This window comes from Periplaneta americana, chromosome 3, assembly GCF_040183065.1.
Source record: "Periplaneta americana isolate PAMFEO1 chromosome 3, P.americana_PAMFEO1_priV1, whole genome shotgun sequence".
NCBI classification, from domain to species: domain Eukaryota; kingdom Metazoa; phylum Arthropoda; class Insecta; order Blattodea; family Blattidae; genus Periplaneta; species Periplaneta americana.
Genome location: NC_091119.1, coordinates 164,519,043 through 164,541,722, shown reverse-complemented (window position 1 = coordinate 164,541,722; position 22,680 = coordinate 164,519,043). Strand labels below are relative to the sequence as shown.

Genomic DNA, 22,680 nt, shown 5'->3' with positions numbered 1-22,680 from the left:
ATTGTGATCGATACATTTTTAAATATCAAATTTAAGCTTCATTTGACTTCCGATTCCCAATTCCAGGCAATTTTCGAAGTCCGAAAGTTTTACTTTCTCTTAAAAGACCGACAGACTCCAATTTTGATTTAATCCAGAATTGCTTCCAATTCAAACTTCCTGATCTTGATGATACAAAATGTAGGCTACGAAATTTTACTCTTTCTTAAAAAGCTGATATAGGAGTCAGTATATTTGTACAGCCTCCAAATTCGACTTCATCGATAACTACTTCCAACCTCGACCAATTCCTGGAGACTCACAAGATACGAAAGTTTTATTTTATCTTGAAAGAATTTCTTTGGACTTCTGCTACCAGCTCACGCGGATTCCAATACAGACCAAGACCATAAACCATAGATCATAGTCTTTACATTTTACAGGCTTCAACTTCAACTCCATCAAGAATTGAGGCATTCAGAAGTCAACATAATTAACTTCACTTTTGGTTATTTGAGAGTTTCTAAGTTGACAATGTATTAAATAGACCATATTTTCAGTGGTCAATGTGATTAACTCCATAGTTCAGTAAAAAGCTCACATAATGCAGTATTCTTCTTGAATACATCTCAGAATTAATTATGTGTAACCGGTATTTAACTTCAACCTTGAATATCTCAAAATCGTTGGAAAAGGAGTTAATTATGTTGACTTCTGAATGCCTCAATTGTTTTCGATTTTCAGATCTTAGCTACACACACTGTACGAAAATACCTGTTTTTCTCTTAAAAGACCGAAGTATATTTTTGTAAGCTCCACAATCACCTTCATCGAGAATAATTGCTTCCGACTCTGCTTCGACTCATAGAGACTCAAACGACACGAATATAGATTAAATTTCACTGTGCACATTTTTTAAAGGCTGAGGTCAGAGTTGGTATGTTCTTACAAATCCCACCTTCGGGTTCACCAAAAATTGATTCCAACTTGGGACTCTTGAAAACAGAAAAGTATTTTCCCTTATAATTCCCAAGTCGTAGTCGGCACATGTTTACAGACTTCAACTTTGAATGAAAACGGAATTGCTTGCGACTCCATGGATTTTGTGGATAAAAATTAGAACATCAACAAAGAACGACATTTTTCCTTGAAACAAAATATCTGAAGCCCAGAGGAGATTATGAAGAAATTCCCTGCAGTACACAACTCACCTGTGGAAGAAGTACCGTTCGTGGAATACTGATGTCCGTTCATGGTCTGGTAAGGTTGCGTGGGGCTGCAAGGTGACGGCCTGGTTCCGTAGGCCCCGAGAGTCAGAGGGTCGTATGTGGGGGGCCGCGTCATGCAAGAGTAGCTTCCTCCCGTGACGGCGTCCCTCTGCTGGAGACTGCACGCCGTGGGGCTAGGCCCCATGCCGCTCCCCACACCCACTCCGCCTCCAGCGACGCCCGTCCCCGGGTGGTGGGTTGCTGACATGCTGAAGCTCGGCATTGTTGTCATGGTGCTGAAACAAAATAGTGCTGATCTTGGCATCTTCCACACTGGAGAACTGGACAAACTATTCTCACAAAATCAGTTTGTCTAATTTTTGTTGAAACGTTTTTTTTTTGTAGAATTTTATAAACGATTTATTACACAGTGTCCCGTTATTGTGTACCTTCAATATATGCTTCATGTTATCCACTTGCAAACAAGCAAAACATATCATATGAACTAATTGTCTAAACGGCTTAGTTACAGAGTTCGTCACATTAGGAGACGACGAGAATTCTGAAGAGATAAATATTATACATTTCATTATCCTGCAAAGTATATCTGACTCAACAAAATACTCGTGGTAACATTTCTTATCTTGTGATTAGTTAAAAAAAAATGGAAAGGAAAGGAGAATAGATGAGGGGAAGGGACGGGAAGGGGAGGGAAGTAAAAGGAAAAAGGGAGGGAAAGGGGAAAGGGAGGGAAAGGGAAAAGAAAAGAAAAGTGAAAGAAAAGGTAAGGGAAGAGAAATGGAAAGGAAAGGGAAGAGGAAAGGAAAGGGGAAAGGAAAGAGGAAGGGAAAGAGGAAGGGAAAGGAAAGGGGAAAGGAATGGAAAGAGGAAGGGAAGTGAAATGAAAGGAAATGAAAGGAAAGGAAAGGAGAAAGAAAAGGAAAGATGTTGTAAATACATTGGTAAAAATTATTATATCAGCAACTATTATAGGAAAAAATTTCATTTTAACTTTTTCCTTATCAACAATTAAAAGTCTCATGAAGATCTGTAAAATGTAAAAAAGTTTTTCGTTCTACGGAATATTGATTTGCTATATCACTTCTGAGGGATAGATTCCTTTTTATTTATGAAGCTTAAAGTTTGAAGAGTTTGCATTGCATTTATATTGCTATGATGAAAAGGAAAGTGTAAGCTATTTATAATAACTGTTGGCATTTAATGGATATTATGCTGGCGAGAAATAGTTTTCTTTGTATTTATTACGTTTCAGAAGACGGTAAATTAAGTTATGCTTCCTGTCGGGTTTGGATAAGACTCGGTTAATATTTATCATGCACCTGAAAGGAACATAGCCTGGCGCAGGTCGGCGGAACAAAACAGTCCTTTCGGGTCACTATTAGGACTGTTTGGGAGTCACGTGCAACCACACTGCCTGTCTGCTTGTGAAGAAAGGTTGACAGCAGGCGAGCGATACCATGCGTAAGCACTCTCACGAAGGTAAACAGTTATGGACAGGCCTGAATGAGGTTTTGCCTGTCTCTGGTGACTTGCGAACGGAGTATTCAGCAGGTACATTGTTTACGCATGCTATAGTACTGACTGGTGTGGATAGAAGAGACGGCCTCCAGATATGCGGCCTCCAGATATAGAGGGTAGCTGCGAATATATTGAATAAGTAGTCGTGGACAACCGATAAGGGGTGGTCCTCCATCTTGGGGGTTGGGCGAAGGGCTTACAACCCATCATCGTAAAAAACAGTCTATTACGCATCCATACAATAAGCCTCGAAATGGAACTGATTCTCTGGCACGACCACAGCAAAGCAGAGTCAGTATAGGCCAATTTCTATCTCATGCTTTTCCAATTCACTGCGGGCTAAAGCAGGGAGATGCACTATCACCTTTACTTTTTAACTTCGCTCTAGAATATGCCATTACGAAAGTTCAGGATAACAGAGGGGGGCTTGGAATTGAACGGATTACATCATCTTCTTGTCTATGCGGATGACGTGAATATGTTAGGAGAAAATTCACAAACGATTAGGGAAAACAGGGGAATTTTACTTGAAGCAAGTAAAGCGATAGGTTTGGAAGTAAATCCCGAAAAGATGAAGTATATGATTATGTCTCGTGACCAGAATATTGTACGAAATGGAAACATAAAAATTGGAGATTTATCCTTTGAAGAGGTTGAAAAATTCAAATATCTTGAAGCAACAGTAACAAATATAAATGACATTCGGGAGGAAATTAAACGCAGAATAAAATAAGGGAAATGCCTGTCATCTAGTCTGCTGTCAAAAAATTTGAAAGTTAGAATTTATAAAACAGTTATATTACCAGTTGTTCTGTATGGTTGTGAAACTTGGACTCTCACTTTGAGAGAAGAACGGACATTAAGGGTGTTTGAGAATAAGGTTATTAGGAAAATATCTGGGGCTAAGAGGGATGAAGTTACAGGAGAATGGAGAAAGTTACACAACGCAGAACTGCAGGCATTGTTTTCTTCACCTGACATTTTTAGGAATCCAAACGTTTGAGATGAGCAGGGCATGTAGCACGTATAGGCGAATCCAGAAATGCATATAGAGTGTTAGTTGGGAGACCGGAGGAAAAAACCTTTGGGGAGACCGAGACGTAGATGGGAGGATAATATTAAAATGGATTTGAGGGAGGTGGGATATGATGATAGAGACTGGATTAATCTTGCACAGGATAGGGACCGATGGCGGGCTTGAGGGCGGCAATGAACCTGCGGATTCCTTAAAAGCCATTTGTAAGTAAGTAAATAAGTATAGTAGTGACTAGTGAACGGATAGTAAACTTGAAATCACCGTAACGGAGCTTATCGATCCCTAACATTACAAGCCTAGATACGAGTAATTATTATCTTTGAACGCCAGTGTACTAAATAGCAAAGCGACTGGTCATACATCTTCAAACGGGAACATATGACAAGCCTGTTAACGCTATCATATAACATACTTCAAGCTGTCATTATTCAAGTTGATATTATTATTATTATTATTATTATTATTATTATTATTATTATTATTATTATTATTACTATTATTATTGTTGTTGTTGTTAATTCATAAGCTCTGCACATTACACGGTTGACTGGGTCAACAGTAAAGACGAAGAAATGATTTGGTTCTTAGAAGTGGCTGAATAAATTAAAACAATTTTAGAAGTTTCTCGTTTTAATGAGGCAGCTCCATGCTTCTTAATGACGTCAGAATCCGATGAAGTACGATACGATATTTAGACAGACTCTTCGCTCGGGCCGAAAACTCGCAAGAAGCTGTTGTAGCTTATTAAACTGGACGCTTAACAAAGTTTCATTAAAATGGGCATTGTTGAGATCAATAACGCGCCAACTGGATGTTAACGGTGAAAAGAATTACTGAAAAGAAAAACTTGATAGCTCAGGTACTTAATTCTGTTTCCATATTAGAACTCCGCCCACGAGAGCTCCTCTCTGTGCAGTGTTTGTAGCTATAAAGTCTAGACTACTGGTTAATTATTTCAAGGGTAGTTTGGGGAGAAGTTCATTACAACTTCCACGTCAACAACAATCCCCTTTCCTTTCTCGCACCCCCAACCCGCCCCCACGGCCTGTATAGCGCACACGGAATGTTTTCTTCATTAACAGCAAGGCTTCAGGTTTTGTTATAAAATGAGAATGAAAATAGGCCCTTGCAATATCGCCCGCCTCGCCGAACTATGAGGTATGTACGTGCGGAGTGGTCGCTCTTACGAAATAACAAGCTGCAGGCCATCCGTTGCCCCGGGCAACGGCGTCGCCATGGTTGTGTGCTGCCCTCCCACATTCCACCAGCTAAACCTCCTTATCTTGACTCGCTCAGAGTTAAATACCTTTCGAATAAAATCCTGATCGTCTGTCTTCAGTACAGACAAAGCCAAGTTGCATTACCTTCCCCAGAAATCCGTTTGGTATGGAAGTTATTTGTCTCGTTAAAATCGTTAGCATTCCTACCTGCTGGGTTGTTACCTATATTTTGTAGATACGGAGTGTTATTGTCCATACCAAACATATTTATCCCAACTTGAGAGAGCGGTGATCACTAAGGATTAAAAAAATGGGGAAAGGGAAAAGTAGGAATGAAGAAAGTGAAAGGGGTGAAATAAAAGATAAAAGAGAAGAAAGGCGGAAGATACAATTAAAAGGGAGAAAAAGAATAAGTTAAATGACAACAAAGAAATAAAGCGATAAGGAAGAAATAGAGGTGGTGAATAAGACAAATCAAGTAAGAGAAAAATAAGGCGAAAAACTAAATAAAGAAAACAAAAATAAGGAAAACAAACAGTAGACAAAGGAAACAAAGTAAGAGCAAAGGAAGTACAGTACAAACAACAGAAACAAAGTGAAAACGAAAGAAAAAATACAAACAGTGGAAGTAATATACCGATAAAGAAAGCATAATGCAAACAAAGGAAAGTAAGTATAAGCACAGAAAGCAGTATGCAAGCAAAAGGAACAAAATACAAAAGAAACAAAATAAAAACCGAAAAGGAGAAAAAATGCAAAGACAGAAACAAAATGCGAACAAATAAAACAAAATGCAAACAAGTGAAATAGAAAGCAAACAGAGAAACGAAAAGCAAACAAAGGAAACGAAAAACACGTGGAGTAAATGAAAGGCAAATAAAGGAATCGAAAAACAAACAAAGTAAACAAAAAGCAAACAAAGGAAACAAATGCAAATAAAGGACTCGAAAAACAAACAAAGGAAACAAAAAGCAAACAAAGGAAACAAATTCAAATAAAAGAAACGAAAAACAAAGAAAGGAAACAAAAAGCAAACAAAGGAAACAAATGCAAATAAAGGAAACGAAAAACAAACAAAGGAAACAAAAAGCAAACAAAAGAAACATATGCAAATAAAGGAAACAAAAAGCAAACAAAGGAAACAGATGCAAATAAAGGAAACGAAAAACAAACAAAGGAAACAAAAAGCAAACAAAGGAAACAAATGCAAATAGAGGAATCGAAAAACAAACAAAGAAAACAAAAATCAAACAAAGGAAACAAATGCAAACTAAGGGAATAAAATACAAAATAAACAAAACAGAAACAAAAGAAAAAACCGAAACAGAGGAAAAAATCCGAAACGAAGGAAACTAAACAGAAACAAAGGAAACAAAATACAGAGAAAAGAAAGAAAATTCAAACAATGTTGCAAACAAATGATGTAAAATATAAATTAAACAATCAAACTACGAAAGAAACAAAATGCGAATAACGAGGGTAAAATGCAATCAATGTGAGCAAACCACAACTAATGCGAAAGGAAGCGAAGAGAGAAAAATGTAAGCAAAGGAAGAAAATGTAAACAAAGGGAGCAAAATATAAGCAAAAGAAGCAAAATGCAAACAAAGGAAGCAAAAGCAAAATGTAAGCAAAGGAAGCAAAATTTAAACAAAAGAAACAAAATATAAGCAAAGAAATCAAAATGTAAATAAAGGAAGCAAAATTTAAACGAAGAAAGCAAAATATTCAATAAAGAAAGCAAACTGTAAAAAAGGAAAAATGTGAACAAAGTTGACAAAATGTAAAAGAAATGAAACAAAATGTAATGAAGGGGACAAATATACAAAGGTAAACAAAGAAAACAGTGTATGGGTCTAAATATTTAAATGAGGGAATCAAAAAAATAAAACGAATAAAATTTAATTAAGGAAAAATTATAAAAAAAACAAAAGCTGAAGAAAGAGGAAAGCATAAAATATTGGAATATGAATAAAATAAGGCGAAAATGAACGAAGGAACAAGGGAAAGAAAATAAACTAAAAGAAGGAATCAAAATAAACTAGAGAAGGAAGAGAACAGAATGAGTTAAATGTAACGGAAATCAAATTAACAGAAGGAAAGAGAAAACTAAATGAAGATAAAAAGGAAACCATATAAACAAGAGAAGAAGGCATTGAGAATAAATATAATGAAATAGGACATAAGTAATTGAGAATGGAAAACGGGAAATTAGAATTAATGGAAAAAAGAAAAAGAAAACAACACATACAAGTGGAGGTAAAATGTAAGAAAGAAAAAAAAAGGAAAGCTAGCTCAAGTAATAACAAACGACCAGGATGATAATGATGATGATGATGATAATAATGATAATAATAATAATAATAATAATAATAATCATCATCATAATCATAATCTCATCATCACCACTATGGATTGGGCATATCTGTCAATTCCGGCGAAATCAACACTGATGTCCGAAAACAGAGGAAAGGAAACATATAGGTCTACAGCATGTCAAAATATGTTCGTTTACAACGTTTCAGGGATGATAGAGGAGGTAAAAACAAACGTCTTTTTTATGTGACAAAAATCTGGCAGATGCACCATTTTGCCAGTAAGTGTCCTAAAACGTAGGTCGCTTGGATTCCGTCAGACAACTTACCAGTCAGTTCTGTTTTGACTGCAACATGTTGTAAGGCGAATCGTGTTACAAACGCAGTGAAAGGTAAGTTCGCTTTCTGCTAGCAGTATCATGGCCATCTTGATCGCCCGACCTAACCCCTATGAATTTCTTTGTGTGGGGAATATGAAATGTCTGGTTTGAGAAACCTCGAAATACGCAGATGAGCTGGTTGCTCGCGTTGTTGAAGTTGCAGCGATTGTTCGACAAGCTCCTGTCTTCTTTTTAGCATTGTCTATTGGACAGTCTGTAGGGCGTAGAAATCAATTATGCATTCGGTTAAACGGAAGGCAGTTTGAATCACATCTCTGAACAACTTTTCTTCAAATCACTGCATTCAGGTAACAGAGTCTAAAGACAATCTCTTCACTTGTAGCGCCGAAATGACAAGTCTGAGAGGTTTTTGTCACATAAAAAAATGTTTGCTTTTACTTCCTCTATCATCCCTGAAACGTTGTAAACGAACTTTTTGACACTCTGCATAAGAAAACAAATGGAGCAATACTATAAAAGAATACAGTAATAAGGAAAGAAGAACTAGGGAACTGAATTAGAACGTAAAAGAAAATGAAAAAAAAAAGAAAATAGGAAATAATAAAGAAACAATATTTAAAAATGGAAACAACTGCAAAGAATATAGAAAAGTGGAACGAAAAAAAGGAAGTAAAGAAGGAAAAAAGGAAGACATGAGGGTTAAACTAGCGCTGAGGTAGTTTCCTTCCTACTCCGCTTATACACCTTCAACAGTTTTACCAGTCATACCACCATAACTTTGGTGACATTACGAAAATTTCACGCTAGTGTACACTCACGCTATGCCTTATATATACGATTCCTTGACAGATCAGGTTACATTAGTTTAGGTCTAAGCTTTTCTTATGCCTTGCATGTACGAATCTGTGACAAGTTAGGTTAGGTAATCTTTTGTAATGCCTTGAATATACGAATCTGTGCAGGATTTTCAAAGCCTGGTGATTAGTGATATTGCCAATACTGGCTATCGTAATGGCGGACGTTGAAACTAATTTACATTATGGAAACTACGTGTTTATTTCATTATTATTTGTTGTACTTCAGTAGTTATTGAATTAATACGAGGTTTGCGTTGTTCCCGTTACACTGTATTGTGTGATTTTTTATCCCTTCACTTGAAACAATAACGTTTGCACTTCTATTACTACCTACCTTTCGTTTCATACGTAATTTACTACATTTCCGAACAATTTCCTTTAAATATTTCTCTTTAAAATTCTTAGCTTTTAAAATCCATCTCCAAAAAAAAAAAAATCATTAAAAAATTCAATCATTTCTACTTCCAAAATCATCGGAACAACCTCAGCGCTAGTTTTTCCGAAATGATGATGAAAGAAAGAAGAAGGAAATGGAGAAGAAGAAACATAAAAGAGAGCGAGAAAGAATAAAAGACGCTAGAAAAATGAGAATAGAAAATACCATATAAATGGTAGAAAATAAAACGAATGTTCCAGTAAGGCGAACTAACCTGTACGAATCAGCCATGCTCATCGGAGGAGGAATGGAGGAGTACATGTGGCTGTTGGAGAAGCTGCTGCCGTTGAGCAGCCTGGGAGGAGAGGCGCTGGGCTGCTCCACCACCCGCCGCTGGTTCCGTAGCTTCTCTTCACGCCGCCACTTCGCTCTTCGGTTCGAAAACCAGACCTGAGGAAATGGTGCTCGTCAATAGCTGATGTGAAAGTCCCAGACGCACGTGTATGTACCACGACAATCAACAGTACAATGCTGTTATATCATCATCATCATCATCATCATCATCATCATCATCATCATCATCATCATCATCATCATCATCATCATCATCACCACCACGAATTGTACCTTGGTAAGCTAATTGAACACCATCCAGTCGTTTTCTTTTCGTTTGTAACATTCTGATTTATATTCTATTCTTAAGGTACGGTCACACGTCGCTACTTTTGCAGCGCTGCAGTACAAAAAACTGCGCAACTCTCGTACTGTGACGTGTGAATAACGGTGCAACTCGAAAAGTAGCTGCTGCCGAACCTGCTGCCCGCTACTTTTCCATGCTGCGCGCAGCTTAAAAGTAGCGACGTGTGAACAGGGTTCTCAGGGTTGCAGCCGCAGCATTTTTGATATCGATTTTGTTGAAACTTTTGCTGCGGTTGCAACCAGTGTTGCCACCCAAATGTGCCAATGATACTTTTATTGTTTGGATATAATTTAATGTTAAATTTGATGAAAATAAATTATTTGTAAAAGTTATTAAATACACAACACAGTCTGAGGATAATTGCTGACGATATAATTCATTTTTTGAATTTTCCGTAGCGTAGTTCCAAACAGAAGGGTTGCCAACATTGATTACGTGAATATACTGTTGGTTATCATTTAAGTATATAGGCGTTTTTAAAAGCTTTATAGTAAAAATAATGTCAATTTCTGAATACTAGATACGACAGAAAAGCAAATAATGGATAAGGAAGCTTTCGCATGAGTTTCTTAATAATGCGAACATAACCGCAAAATGTATATTGAGAAGTCAACACGGAGATGGGAACCTGCAGCATGACTGCGGCTGCAAAAGTAGCGCCTTGCGTGTGAACAGACTCGCAACCTCCAGTTGCAACTTTTGCAGCACTCGGGTTGTGCAGCACGAAAAGTAGCGTGCAGCACGCTACTTTTGGCTTACGTGTGAACACGACACGCAACTTTTACAGCTGCAGTGCAAAAGTTGCGCTGCAAAAGTAGCGTTCTGTGACCGTACCTTTAGTCTAGCGATCCTGTTTTTAATACATTATCAAAACATGACAAATCCAGTATTTTTATAAAGTGCGCCAGATTTACAACCTTACCGATATATAGTACTTTTCATGACTACAGCTCCGCTGTCGACTACGTTATGCTGCCTCAAAGTAGTCACATAATTACAAATTTTAATTATAATGGTTCTTCTTGAAATATTAATATCTACTGTATTGTGGCAATGTAAAATACTGTAAGTATTGTAAACGAATAGTACACTGTAGAGTGCAAAATGTATACTAAAGACAACTGACGAGAACTGTGTTTTGTACAGTAGTGGCAAAAAAACCGGACCGATCCTTGTAGCTGATTTCAGAGCCTTGTTCACTCCTGAGCACGATAGACTGGTAGCTAAGGGCCGTATTCTTAGACATTTTTAGCGCGGGCTTCCGGTGGATGATTAGCGTTTTTAGTATTCATAAACCAGTGTTAGCGATAGGATATGATTTGAATTCTGTAAGTTATTAGTAACCAGTGGATAGCCGGGGCTAGCTTAGTACGCTCGTAGCGCGTGCTGTGAAATGTCTATGAATTGCACCCTAAAAGACTTTCGTGGTTCGAATCCTGCCTGGAAAGGAAACTTTTTTTGTTCCTTATTCAAATTTATTCCCAATACTTTTCGATTGCAGCAATATTTTACTACTTAATTAACTTATTATTCCCAGAACATGAATTTTACCAGCAATTACGAGCATCTTTTCGTATGCTGAACATCACATACCTGTATTCTTGCTTCGGGAAGGCCAATTTTTGCTGCTAACCTCTCACGAGCGAATACATCTGGATAATGCGTCCTCTCGAATTCTGAAAAAGAACGCACAACGTTAGTGGGTTAGTAACAACAAACACTTTTAAATTAATGTAACAATCACTAATGCAAATAACTTGCCACAATTTATAGCGAAATTAACAGACGCCTCTTAGTTTGACATTTAATGAACTAGGACCATAAGTCTACTTAAAATCGAAAATAAAAATACATCTGTGAAATCAATTATAAATAAATAATCATATTACCATAGCATATTGTAATAGCATCATAGTCACCACTACCATCGTTGGCATTAGTATCATTATCCTAATCTTTATCGCTATGTCACCATTATCTTTATCGACATCACCAATTTATCATCATTATCACAATCGGATTGTTTCCTATGATTATCAACGTATTATCGTCATATTTACAGATGTCTTGGTCTCTGTTATCATCGCTATCATATCACTGTCACCTTTAGTTGTCATGATCATTTGTCACAATTATCAACATGTTATTTTTACCCTTAGTATTTTCATCGCCATTAAAGTCGCCGTTAACATCACATCATTGTCTTATAGCTGTTATTTTCGTCATTATTGTCGTCGTTATCATCACATCATTGTATTTACAGTTGTCATCGCCATTAATGTCGTTATCACCACATCATTGTCTTATAGCAGTTGTCGTCATTATTGTCGTCAACATCAAATCATTTTCTTTACAGTTGTCATCGCCATTAATGTCGTCGTTAAATCACATAATTGTCGTCTTTACACTTGTTACCGCCATTAATGTCGCCGTTAACATAACGTCGCTGTCGTCTTACAGCAGTTGTCATCGTCATTATTGTCGTCGTTATCATCACATCATTGTCTTTACAATTGTCATCGCCAATAAAATCATCGTTATCACATCTCGAAGGTTTTACTGTTGTTCCCACCATTAATGTCGTCGTTATCTTCACATCATTATCTTCATAGTTGTCATCGCCATTAATGTAGTCGTTAAATCACATAATTGTCGACTTTACACTTGCCATCGTCATTAATGTCGCCGTTAACATGTCATTGCCATCTTACAGCAGTTGTCATTAATGTCGCCGTTAACATAACGTCATTGCCATCTTACAGTAGTTATCATCACCATTAATGTCGCCGTTAACATAACGTCACTGTAATCTTATAACAGTTGTCATCGCCATTAATGTCGTCATTATCATCACATCATTGTCTTCTAGCAGTTGTTATCGTCATTATTGTCGTTATCATCACATCATTGCCTTACAGTTGTCAACGCCAATAAAATCATCGTTATCACATCTCGTAGGTTTTACTATTGTTTCCACCATTAATGTCGTCGTTATCTTCACATCATTATCTTCATAGTTGTCATCGTCATTCATGTCGTCGTTCTCACCACATAATTGTTGTCTTTGCAGTTGCCGCCGCTGTTAATGTCGCTGTTATCATGACATTGTCGTCTTTACAATATTGTCATTGCCATGAATGTCGTTGTTATTAACATCATGATCTTTTTTATAATTTGTCATTGGGATTATTTTTAACGTCATGTCATCCTCTTCATCGTTGTCATAGTCACGATAATCAGTGGGCACCGTTGTAATTCCCACGATAACAATCAACATCATTATTGTAATTAACATACTTTCATCAACATAATCGTTATCATCGCTATGAGGTCTATGTGAACAGTTATTATGACTATATATTGTATTATAATTTCATGTATAAATGCCCACTTATTAATACTCCTGCAAAGAATATCACAATCGCTCAGATATTTTGAGCAAGAAACTAGATATTCGTGTCACAAGAAGTACGAGGTACTTTGGATTGTGTCGCCTATAAAAATACTATTTTTTTGTCAAATATAATTTAATGTAAAATTAAAGGTTAGCAGGTCCTACGTACACGCTGAAGGAGTGCAACGTTACGATTTCGTATTATGCATTGTGGTACCATCTCTTGACTGTTAGTGGAACTATACGTACCAACTGTAACTCCATTGGATTACAAAACGGATATCATGACGCGTTATGCTGTAAATCAGACTTTAAAATGGACTACCATTGCAGTAAACACATTTTTTTGTAATAGTTATTTACTGTTAAAATTGATTGCACTTAGAGTGCATTCTGTCACAACAAACCGACCAGTTGTTTTGCGTTCATAATATCGTGGAATCCCAATACCTTAAGGAATTCTACTGATATTCATTGAACATTTTGGAAGGCTTAATATATAGTTTTGATACTATGGCAGTGCTATTTAGAGGAGTTCCGAAATAGACTGTACAGTCTAGCCAACAATGAATCACATTTTGAGCATTTAATTTAATAAATTTAATTTAGGAAATTATCCAAAATAAATTGTGTTTTCATCGTACAACCAACTGACAATAACAACAATCCAGGTTGCTAGGCGACGGTAGGAAACAAAATATGTGAGAACTAATGCATGATATGTAACTTATAAACAATTATTAAATACTCTTTCAAATTTAAGTACCATAATATAGGAATGCCATTTGAAATTTCAAATGATGGTGGATGGGAGTAAGGGGATGAAAACTAAAATACAATTAACACTCATTTCAAACTTTCCTCTCAGTATCTAAATTGACGCGTTTTTTGTTTAAATTAAATTTCATTGGAGTAAATAGTTATTTAGAGTGGGAAGTTGTAAAATTAAAGCCTTGTATTATTATCTTACGGTCTTACTAATAAACCGTGCGTAATGTTTATATGAGCCTTATGCAGGTTAGAACAGAAAACGTTACTAATAAATCATGCGTAAGCGATGGATGTATAAACAGCCTGTAACTATACAATGGGAATTGCTTTGGAATAGTTGTATATGCGAAACTCCTTGTTTAAGCGTTGTACTGTAGGCCTACATAGATAAAAAAAATGGCCGCTCATCTAACAGCTGTTCATATCGATTGTCGTTTTATGATGATGGTTACCTTGTAACCACAGAAGAACAAACCAAAGAGCACAGAATAATTAGAATAATGTTGCTGTATCTGAATTCTGATCAAAATATAGCTTCGTAATCGATCAGGCCCAGTTGTACTATATGCAATAGAGAACCTCAGTTATTCTATTACCTTTTGTAATGAAGTAATGGCGAAACTATGACGTAGCTGTGTAACAGTTGTACTCTTATACAGGATGTATGTAGTGATTATTAGTAAGGAATTTACACACGACTTATAAATGAGCTATTCATTGTCTAAGTATAAGACAGTTAAGGCTGGTTCACAATAAACCGGGAACGGAAACGAGAACGAGAACGGAAACATTGTTAAAATAAATGTATTTAAATATGAGCAGTCACAATTAAATTTCACGTTTCCGTTCCCGGGGTCCGGTAAGCTTCTCGTTAATTGTGAATACTCACATTTAAATACATTTATTTTAACAATATTTCCGCTCTCGTTCCCGTTGTAGTTTCCGTTCCAGGTTTATTGTGAACCAGCCTTTAAACGTCTGTATGCCTGTTATTATTCGGCTGAGAAGCTTTTGTCCTCTAACCTGCTGTCAAAAATCTGAAAGAATTTATAAAACAGTTATATTACCGGTTGTTCTGTATGGCTGCGAAACTTGGACTCTTACATTGAGAGAGGAACAGAGATTAAGGGTGTTTGAGAATAAGGTTCTTAGGAAAATATTTGGGACTAAGAGGGATGAATTTACAGGAGAATGGAGAAAGTTACACAACGCAGAGCTGCACGCATTGTATTCTTCACTTGACATAATTAGGAACATTAAATCCAGACGTTTGAGATGGGCAGGGCATGTGGCACGTGTAGGCGAATCCAGAAATGCATATAGAGTGTTAGTTGGAAGGCCGGAGGGAAAAGACCTTTGGTGAGGCCGAGTCGTAGATGGGAGGATAATATTAAAATGGATTTGAGGGAGGTGGGGTATGATGGTAGAGACTGGATTAATCTTGCACAGGATAGGGACCTATGGCGGACTTATGTGAGGGCGGCAATGAACCTCCGGGTTCCTTAAAAGCCAGTAAGTAATTAAGTAAGTAAGTAAGTATAAGAGTTTTTATTAGTAAGACCATTAATATATATCGATATTTTTACTTTTGTTTTTCCAAGAACACCCCCGAGCACAAGTACGTGGTTTTTGTGGAGTGAGGTAATTATAAACAATATGATTTTATTTTTTTTTTGTGAAAGAATCAATTTTTTTCTTCTTATTCTTTTTGTACTTCATCATCATAATCTTCTTCTTCTTCTTCTTCTTCTTATTATTATTATTATTATTATTATTATTATTATTATTATTATTATTATTATTATTATTATTACAATATATAGGTAAAATTTGAGTTGTAAAGAAATTATTTATTATTATTATTATTATTATTATTATTATTATTATTATTATCATCATAACCCGATCACGTTTTTACGTAATTTCTCTTTTGTGCTGGAAGTACGTCTCAAGTGACAACACTAACAACAAGTGCGAACGTGTTAGGAGTTATCCATCAAAACGTACTTTTCACGTTGACTGATATCACTGCTCACACTCTGGCATTTTTCCTCGCTATTGTTATCAATCTTAGCCCCGTGCCTTTACGTGCCTACAGCATCAATTTGAAAATAAAATAAAAAACGAAGAGACGAGAACGAAGAGAGTCGCATGGAGGGAAGAAGAAGAAGAAGAAGAGCCTTATCGAAAATCAATAGTTTGAAGCCACCTACTGCTGCTGCTGTAGTTGAAGAATAATTTCTCCATACAGAGAGAAAAGTCAGCATCGGGCTGACGACAAGACAGCCTTCTCCCTCGGGCTGCGTCATACGCGAACAAGCAAAAGGAAAGAAACGCGAACACCGGCTCAAACCATAAATAGCACAAGTTATCCTCAGACAATCCGAGACTCTTCTTCTTAAGAATTAATTTAACATTCTGACAGTAAAATCGCGCTGCTTATTCTTTCTTTCTTTTATCCTCTTTTACATTTTCGGTGTCGAGGTCAGTATTCTCTTAGATGAGACTTTTAGACAGGTACACATTGCGGGTGTCTTTATTTGTGTTGTCATCACGGCAAAGGGCCACCGCAGAGACAACGCATGGCAGCACACAAGAAGGGACATTGTATGTCTACCAGAGAGAGAGAAAGAGAGGGAGAGGGGGGGAAGTGGGAGGAGAGACTTTAAAGGTACTTGAAAACACGTCCTTGCAAGGAGGGAGTTGGGGCAGTGAAAAACTGAATATGCGAGCTCCAAGCCTGTTGGCCACTTGTCTCACTTCGGGTTTCGCCGCTCCAGTGAAGGAGCGCTAGAAAATGAACGGATGATACATTTCTTCGACTGCCTACACTGACAATAGAACAACGTACCGTTTGTATGGGAAGTGCGCACTCTATCAACTTACAAGCAAACATTGTCGTGGGGGCAGATAAAGTTTATTCTTTTCTTCCACCATGTTAATAATGCCAAAACAAGTGCTTGTACAAATTTTGGCCACTCGAACGTAATTACGGAGGCCATCCAAAAAGTAAGTTTCCCTGAGGCCGTTTGCAGAAAGAAAAGCCAATTTCACGCAAAGATTTATTGGAACAGATACAGATATTGTTGAACTATTTTTCAACGTATTCTCCACCGGAATTGAGACATTTGTAATACCATGCATCCCTGTATCGTAGAAGTCTGCGGCCGGGATTGGAACCAATGTGTGACAGCCGACTGTAACTCTCTGTTGATCCCACGGTATGAAAAATGTCTCAATTCCAGTGGGGGATATGTTTAAAAATATATAAAAAAAATTGCTGTGTTTTTCTAATAAACCTTTCCATGAAATTGTGTTTTCTTTGTGTAAACGGCCCCAGGGAAATTTACTTTCTGGGGAGCCCTGGGCAAAATTTTTATAAGCACTTGCTTTGACGTTATTAACATGGTGGAAGAAAAAAAAGGTCACTTTTTTATCTGCCTCCATGAAAATGTTTTCTTGTTAGCTAAGGCGATAGACGCAATACTTATGCATGGTCTGAAACTAAATGTTGTGGTCTAAACCGCAATCACGTTTGTTATATAGGGTATGGCAAAAAGATGTGATTTTTTTTAAATGAGGCAACACAGTTGTATTTTAATGTAAGTTTGTTTTTATTTTATTATCGTAAAGATGCATTATTGCCGTCTACTATGAACAAAATTAGATTTTGAAAATTACACCTGGAACCTAACTCTGAAGTTCAGCACTGCCCTGCCTACAACGTGTCTGGCGTACGGACGGTCCTTGGCCTTTCTGTTAACTTACTTTTTGATGCTGAAGAAATCGTTCTGAAATTGTTTACCCACAATAAAATTGTGTTACGGCTGAGAACTCGCCCATGTCGACCCACATTGAAAAGTTGTCGGAATCTACGTTGCGTAAGAATTACTGAATCATTTGTTTTGAAAAAAAAAATCATCTCCACGGCAAACGCCCGATGCTATGCGTTCCACAGATCCATTGCAACTGAAATAGCATCAATAATGACGTTCATTCCTTATACTCCCACCGTTTCGCGATTGTCTTAGCCACAGTTACTGCCACTTAAGTATGTCAAATCTTTTTGCCGGACCCTGTAATTTAAAAATCCACAATTGTAATTCGTTTAAGTATTACTGGTTGTATATTGAATACCACAAACATGACACAGAGTTCCTTTCACATACATTGACATTAAAGGTATAACCTAAGCGGTTGGATTGGCTCTTCGAGGTTGAACCCATGATAGGTTCTTACAAGTAGGCTTGCATTGGCCCATTGTGCGCTCTATGTACGGGGTCCGTGATAAATAGAGACCGGCACAACGTGAAGAAAATTTTTGCCGAATTATGAAATTTATTGTGGAAAAAAAATATGAAAAATGAATCAGTAGGCCTATTTAAATGTTAAAATATCTTCATTCCTTAACAATATGCAGCAGTTTTAAATAATTATTTACAAAATAAGCTTTTAAATATTAATAGTTTCGTCTATATCCGTCTGTATTTGAATTTAATTTTTTGTTTATTTTGAACCAGCCTTAACTGTCTTATACTTACACAATGAATAGCTCGTTTATAAGTCGTGTGTAAATTCCTTACTAATAATCACTACATACATCGTGTATAACAGTACAACTGTTACACAGCTACGTCATAGTTTCGTCATTACTTCATTACGAAAGGTAATAGAATATCTGAGGTTGTCTGTTGCAACCGATAGTGCGCGCTAAGTAATGATAGTACAACTGGGCCTGATCGATTACCGCGCTATATTTTGATCAGAATTCAGATACAGCAACATTATTCTAATCATTCTTTGCTCTTTGGTTTGTTCTTCTGTGGTTACAAGGCAACCATAATCATTTTTGACATTTTCGTTTTTATCTTACTTTCGAAAGTACATTGATAAACCCATCGTTTTTGCTTGAAAGGCCACCAATAACATAGTTCGCTGGCATATTAGAGGCGAGTTAAAATCATAATTTGTTTTAAGTGGTCAGTAGTCGATGACATGCATCGTTTTAAAGCTATTCAATTGTCAGTGGTGATGTGAACAGCTGAAAACAGGAGAAATATTACAAAAAGACTGCTGTTTCTGAAGAAATAAGAAACAAGCAAAGAACTGAGAGAATCAATTTTGCAATGTGTACCCTATTCCACTTTGAGTATACACATGACAGAGTTGAATACATCAAAGTATCTAGTAGGATCAATGAATTAGCAAGCCACGCATGATTCATGGCACTTCTGCGAGAATCTCTTCCTCCTCCAAGCCCATTCTACCCAGCAGCAAAAGTGCCAATAAAACAGAAAGAAGTGCAAGACTTGGAAAGAATGAAGCAATAGACCCTACATCTCAAGTGAACATACAGCATTTTATGAAGAACTTCGGCTGGCCAACAGACAGTAATGCAACGTACGGCGACTGGAAAACAGTGCATCCCAAGTGAAAAGACAGATTTCTTTTTATTATTCATGATATTTGCCATTGGTTGAATAGCGATTACACTTCTCTCCTCCTCTGCCGGCAATGTTTACATCTCCTGTCGGACGTTATGGAACGAAATATAGGCTAGCCCGCTCCATGTGTCACAAGCTTGCGTTCGGAGAATGCTCGTGAATGAAGACACCGTTAAAGTCGAATAACATTTCACTACCAAATTAATAATAATAATAATAATAATAATAATAATAATAAAACAATAACTAAAATAATTATTTAAACCCTTTAAAATCGGGAAATAAAAAATATATAATATGATTTAATAAATCCTCATATACAAGGAACAACAAAAAAAGTTTTTTTTTTTAATTAGTAAAAGATCCCATACAGTAAAATTTTACTATAATAAAAAATAATCTAAAATATATTCAAAAACAATAAATCAATCTTAGTACAAATAATAACATAAACAAAATATAATTTAGATAAGCCTACTTAATATTTCAAATTACAGTATACAGAATTGCACTGAAAACTCATGTTTAAATGCAATTCTTAACTACAAAAATTAAACCTGTATTATAAATAATTTATTCTATCTACATCTTCCGGTACAACCACTATAATCCATGTTGAAACTTTCGTACACTACTTTTAACACTTGAATATTAATAATTGATTAAATGGCGATCTTAGTCGTGTTAATTGCGTAAGCATGTGCTGCTTACACCTGTTTCGGTGTTACTTAACACCATCCTCAGAGCCTACTAGATCTCGGCGCTGTCTCAACTTCGCTGCCTGTTGTGTGGGTGCGTTCGTGATGAAGAATTGTGTCAAAGAGTGTGTGTGTTCTGAAATTGATCACATGCTTACGCAATTAACACGAGTAAGATCGCCATTTAATCAATTATTTACAACCACTATATTACAAGTTACCTCAATTAATAAAAATAATGAAAGCAACGAGCGATGTGCACATATATTATTATTGAAGAGATTCCTTTCAATAGACTAAAATACCATGAAATTCTTTAAGTTTCAAGACCTTAATAAATAATAATAATAATAATAATAATAATAATAATAATAATAATAATAATAATAATAATAATATTATTATCAGGGAACGGATTTATATGGACTAAAAATATATGAAATATGTAAATATATATGTAGTTATTTTTACCAAAATATGGAATTAAATATGGATTTTTACCAAAATATGGAATTAAATATGGACTTAAAATTATAAAAAAAATGACTATGTACGTTAAATATTGGTACATTTTAATCAAACTAAACAAAAATATAATGGACGTACCTTATCTTCCAATGTAGTTTCAACAAAACACAATTTTTATTGTCTGTTACCATAACAATAGGTTACAAACATTTCTTTCAAGTGCTGAAAAGTGAATCTTCTTCTATTGTCTCTGAGGATAGATTTATACTGACTAAAAGAGCGTTCGACGTCACAAGAAGTAACTGGTACATAATTCAATTTCACAATGTCTGCTGGGGATAAGTCCAAGTTAATCTTCACTGTTGATTCACCACTCATCACAGCAACAACCTTTTGTAGTTCTTCATATCCAGGGTTTTTTGAAAGTACAGTGTCCACCTTAGCTCTTACTGCATCTGCAACTTTACCTCTACCACGATTCAGTTGTTCCACAGTACTATTTATAATTTCAAAACTTTCAGATAGTGAAAGGTGCCTATTTTGGAGACTTTTGAGCGTTTTTATGATGCATGAAAATGTATGCTGAATGTGAGCTAAGTCATTCTTCACACTTATGTCACAGGTAACTGTTTTCGCAGTATCAATTGAGACTGCATCTTCAGAGTCCAATGCAAGGAGAACATTGTTAATAGAGTCTATATGTTCGGCATAATATTCAACTGCTTCTAGCCATGTACCCCATCTAGTTAAAATTGGCTTTGGTGGCAATGGAATTTCAGGGTACATTTCTTTCAACACGTTAACTCTACTGGGAGCTTTGAGAAATACTTTTTTCACTGATGAAATCAACAAATCTACTTTAGGGAAATTGTCTCTGACCACTTCTGCCACACGATGAAATGCATGCGCCACACAAGTAAAATGAGTCAATTTAGGATATACAACAGATAATGCTTGTCCAGCTTTGACCATATAAGGGACAGCATCGCTAATAAAGAATAACACATTATCGTACATAATACCCTTTGGCCACAGGATACCCATAGCTTCGTTGAACAGTTTAACTATAGTTTTGTTATTGCACTTTTCTAGAACATCACAATGTAAAAGAATTCGTTCAGAATATTGTTCACTTAACAAACCGATAACTACATTACCAACAAGTCTACCTTCTTTGTCGGGAGTCTCATCAATGGAAACCCAAATTGAACTATCTTTAATTTCATCTCTTATCTTCTGTATTGTCTCATCGTAGATGGATGGAGCATACGTCTTCCTAAGTGTTGACTCATCCGGGATTGTATGTTGAGTATATTTTTCAAGGAATTCCCTGAAGACCTTATTCTTTAGTTTGTAGAGAGGAATATCAGCAGAGACGAGAGAACGGCACAGGTCGATGTTAAACTCAGATCTTACATTCGATGTTGTTGGTTGTGTTAAAAACAATTGTCTCTGCTTGGAATTTAGTTGTTTGTTGGCCTGATGTTTACTAGTTGTAATGTGTTGTTGCACCAGGAACTTTTGTGTAGATGATACTGCACACTGACACAAATTACAAAATAATATTTTATTGTCAGTTGATAAACCATCTTCTTTAAATTCTGAAATGTAACTTGTTAGTTTTGATTTTAAATTGACTGAATGACGTACTTTTGGCATATTTACCGTCTTTATAGTATGATTTACAAAACTGAACCTATGTGTACTCTGACTGGCATTTAACTGTTGAGCTGCACAACTGAAGTCTGTTAAAAATTTTAAATTAAATTAATACAGTTTTGTAACTTACTTTCCCATTGTTGATAGGACTGCTAATTTTCAAATAACTCTGATGTTAAAGGGATTACTGAACATGTGTTTAAATCTCTATTGTTGAAATGTATTTTTAAAAGTTAATGGAATTTTGTTTTGTTTTATTGTTAAACCTAATATAATATGGACTGTTTTATATGAAATATGGAAAATATATGGAAATTAACGAAAATATGTACTAAACTCTAAAATATGGAAAAATATGGAAAATAAAAGTAGGATTTTTCAACCCTACACATTGTGAAACATAAAGATAATGCAAAATATAAATTATATTAGCTTTATAAGTAAATATGTATTTACATATAAATCCTTTCCCTGATTATTATTATTATTATTATTATTATTATTATTATTATTATTATTATTATTATTATTATTGTTGTTGTTGTATTTATTCTGGTGGAGTTAAGGCCAACAGCCCTTCTCGTGCACATTTTCAAGAATACTACCTAGATTAAAAATAATTTACCTATATCCAAAATAATAGAGTATGTAATCCTAGTTTAAAATTAAGGATTT

The 22,680-nt window shown here is 35.9% G+C and overlaps 1 protein-coding gene across 4 annotated transcripts in view; it reads right to left on the bottom strand.

Moving 5' to 3' along the window:
* LOC138696808 (paired box protein Pax-6-like) overlaps positions 1-22,680 on the bottom strand; it is a 571,671-nt gene that overhangs the window by 13,370 nt on the left and 535,621 nt on the right. For all 4 annotated transcript variants that reach the window (XM_069822225.1, XM_069822227.1, XM_069822226.1 and 1 more), the window contains 3 exons: positions 11,165-11,247; positions 9,146-9,321; positions 1,191-1,483 (listed from right to left, as the gene is read on the bottom strand). In XM_069822225.1, the coding sequence (XP_069678326.1) occupies positions 1,191-1,483; positions 9,146-9,321; positions 11,165-11,247 (552 nt within the window). The remainder of the gene's footprint in view (positions 1-1,190; positions 1,484-9,145; positions 9,322-11,164; positions 11,248-22,680) is intronic.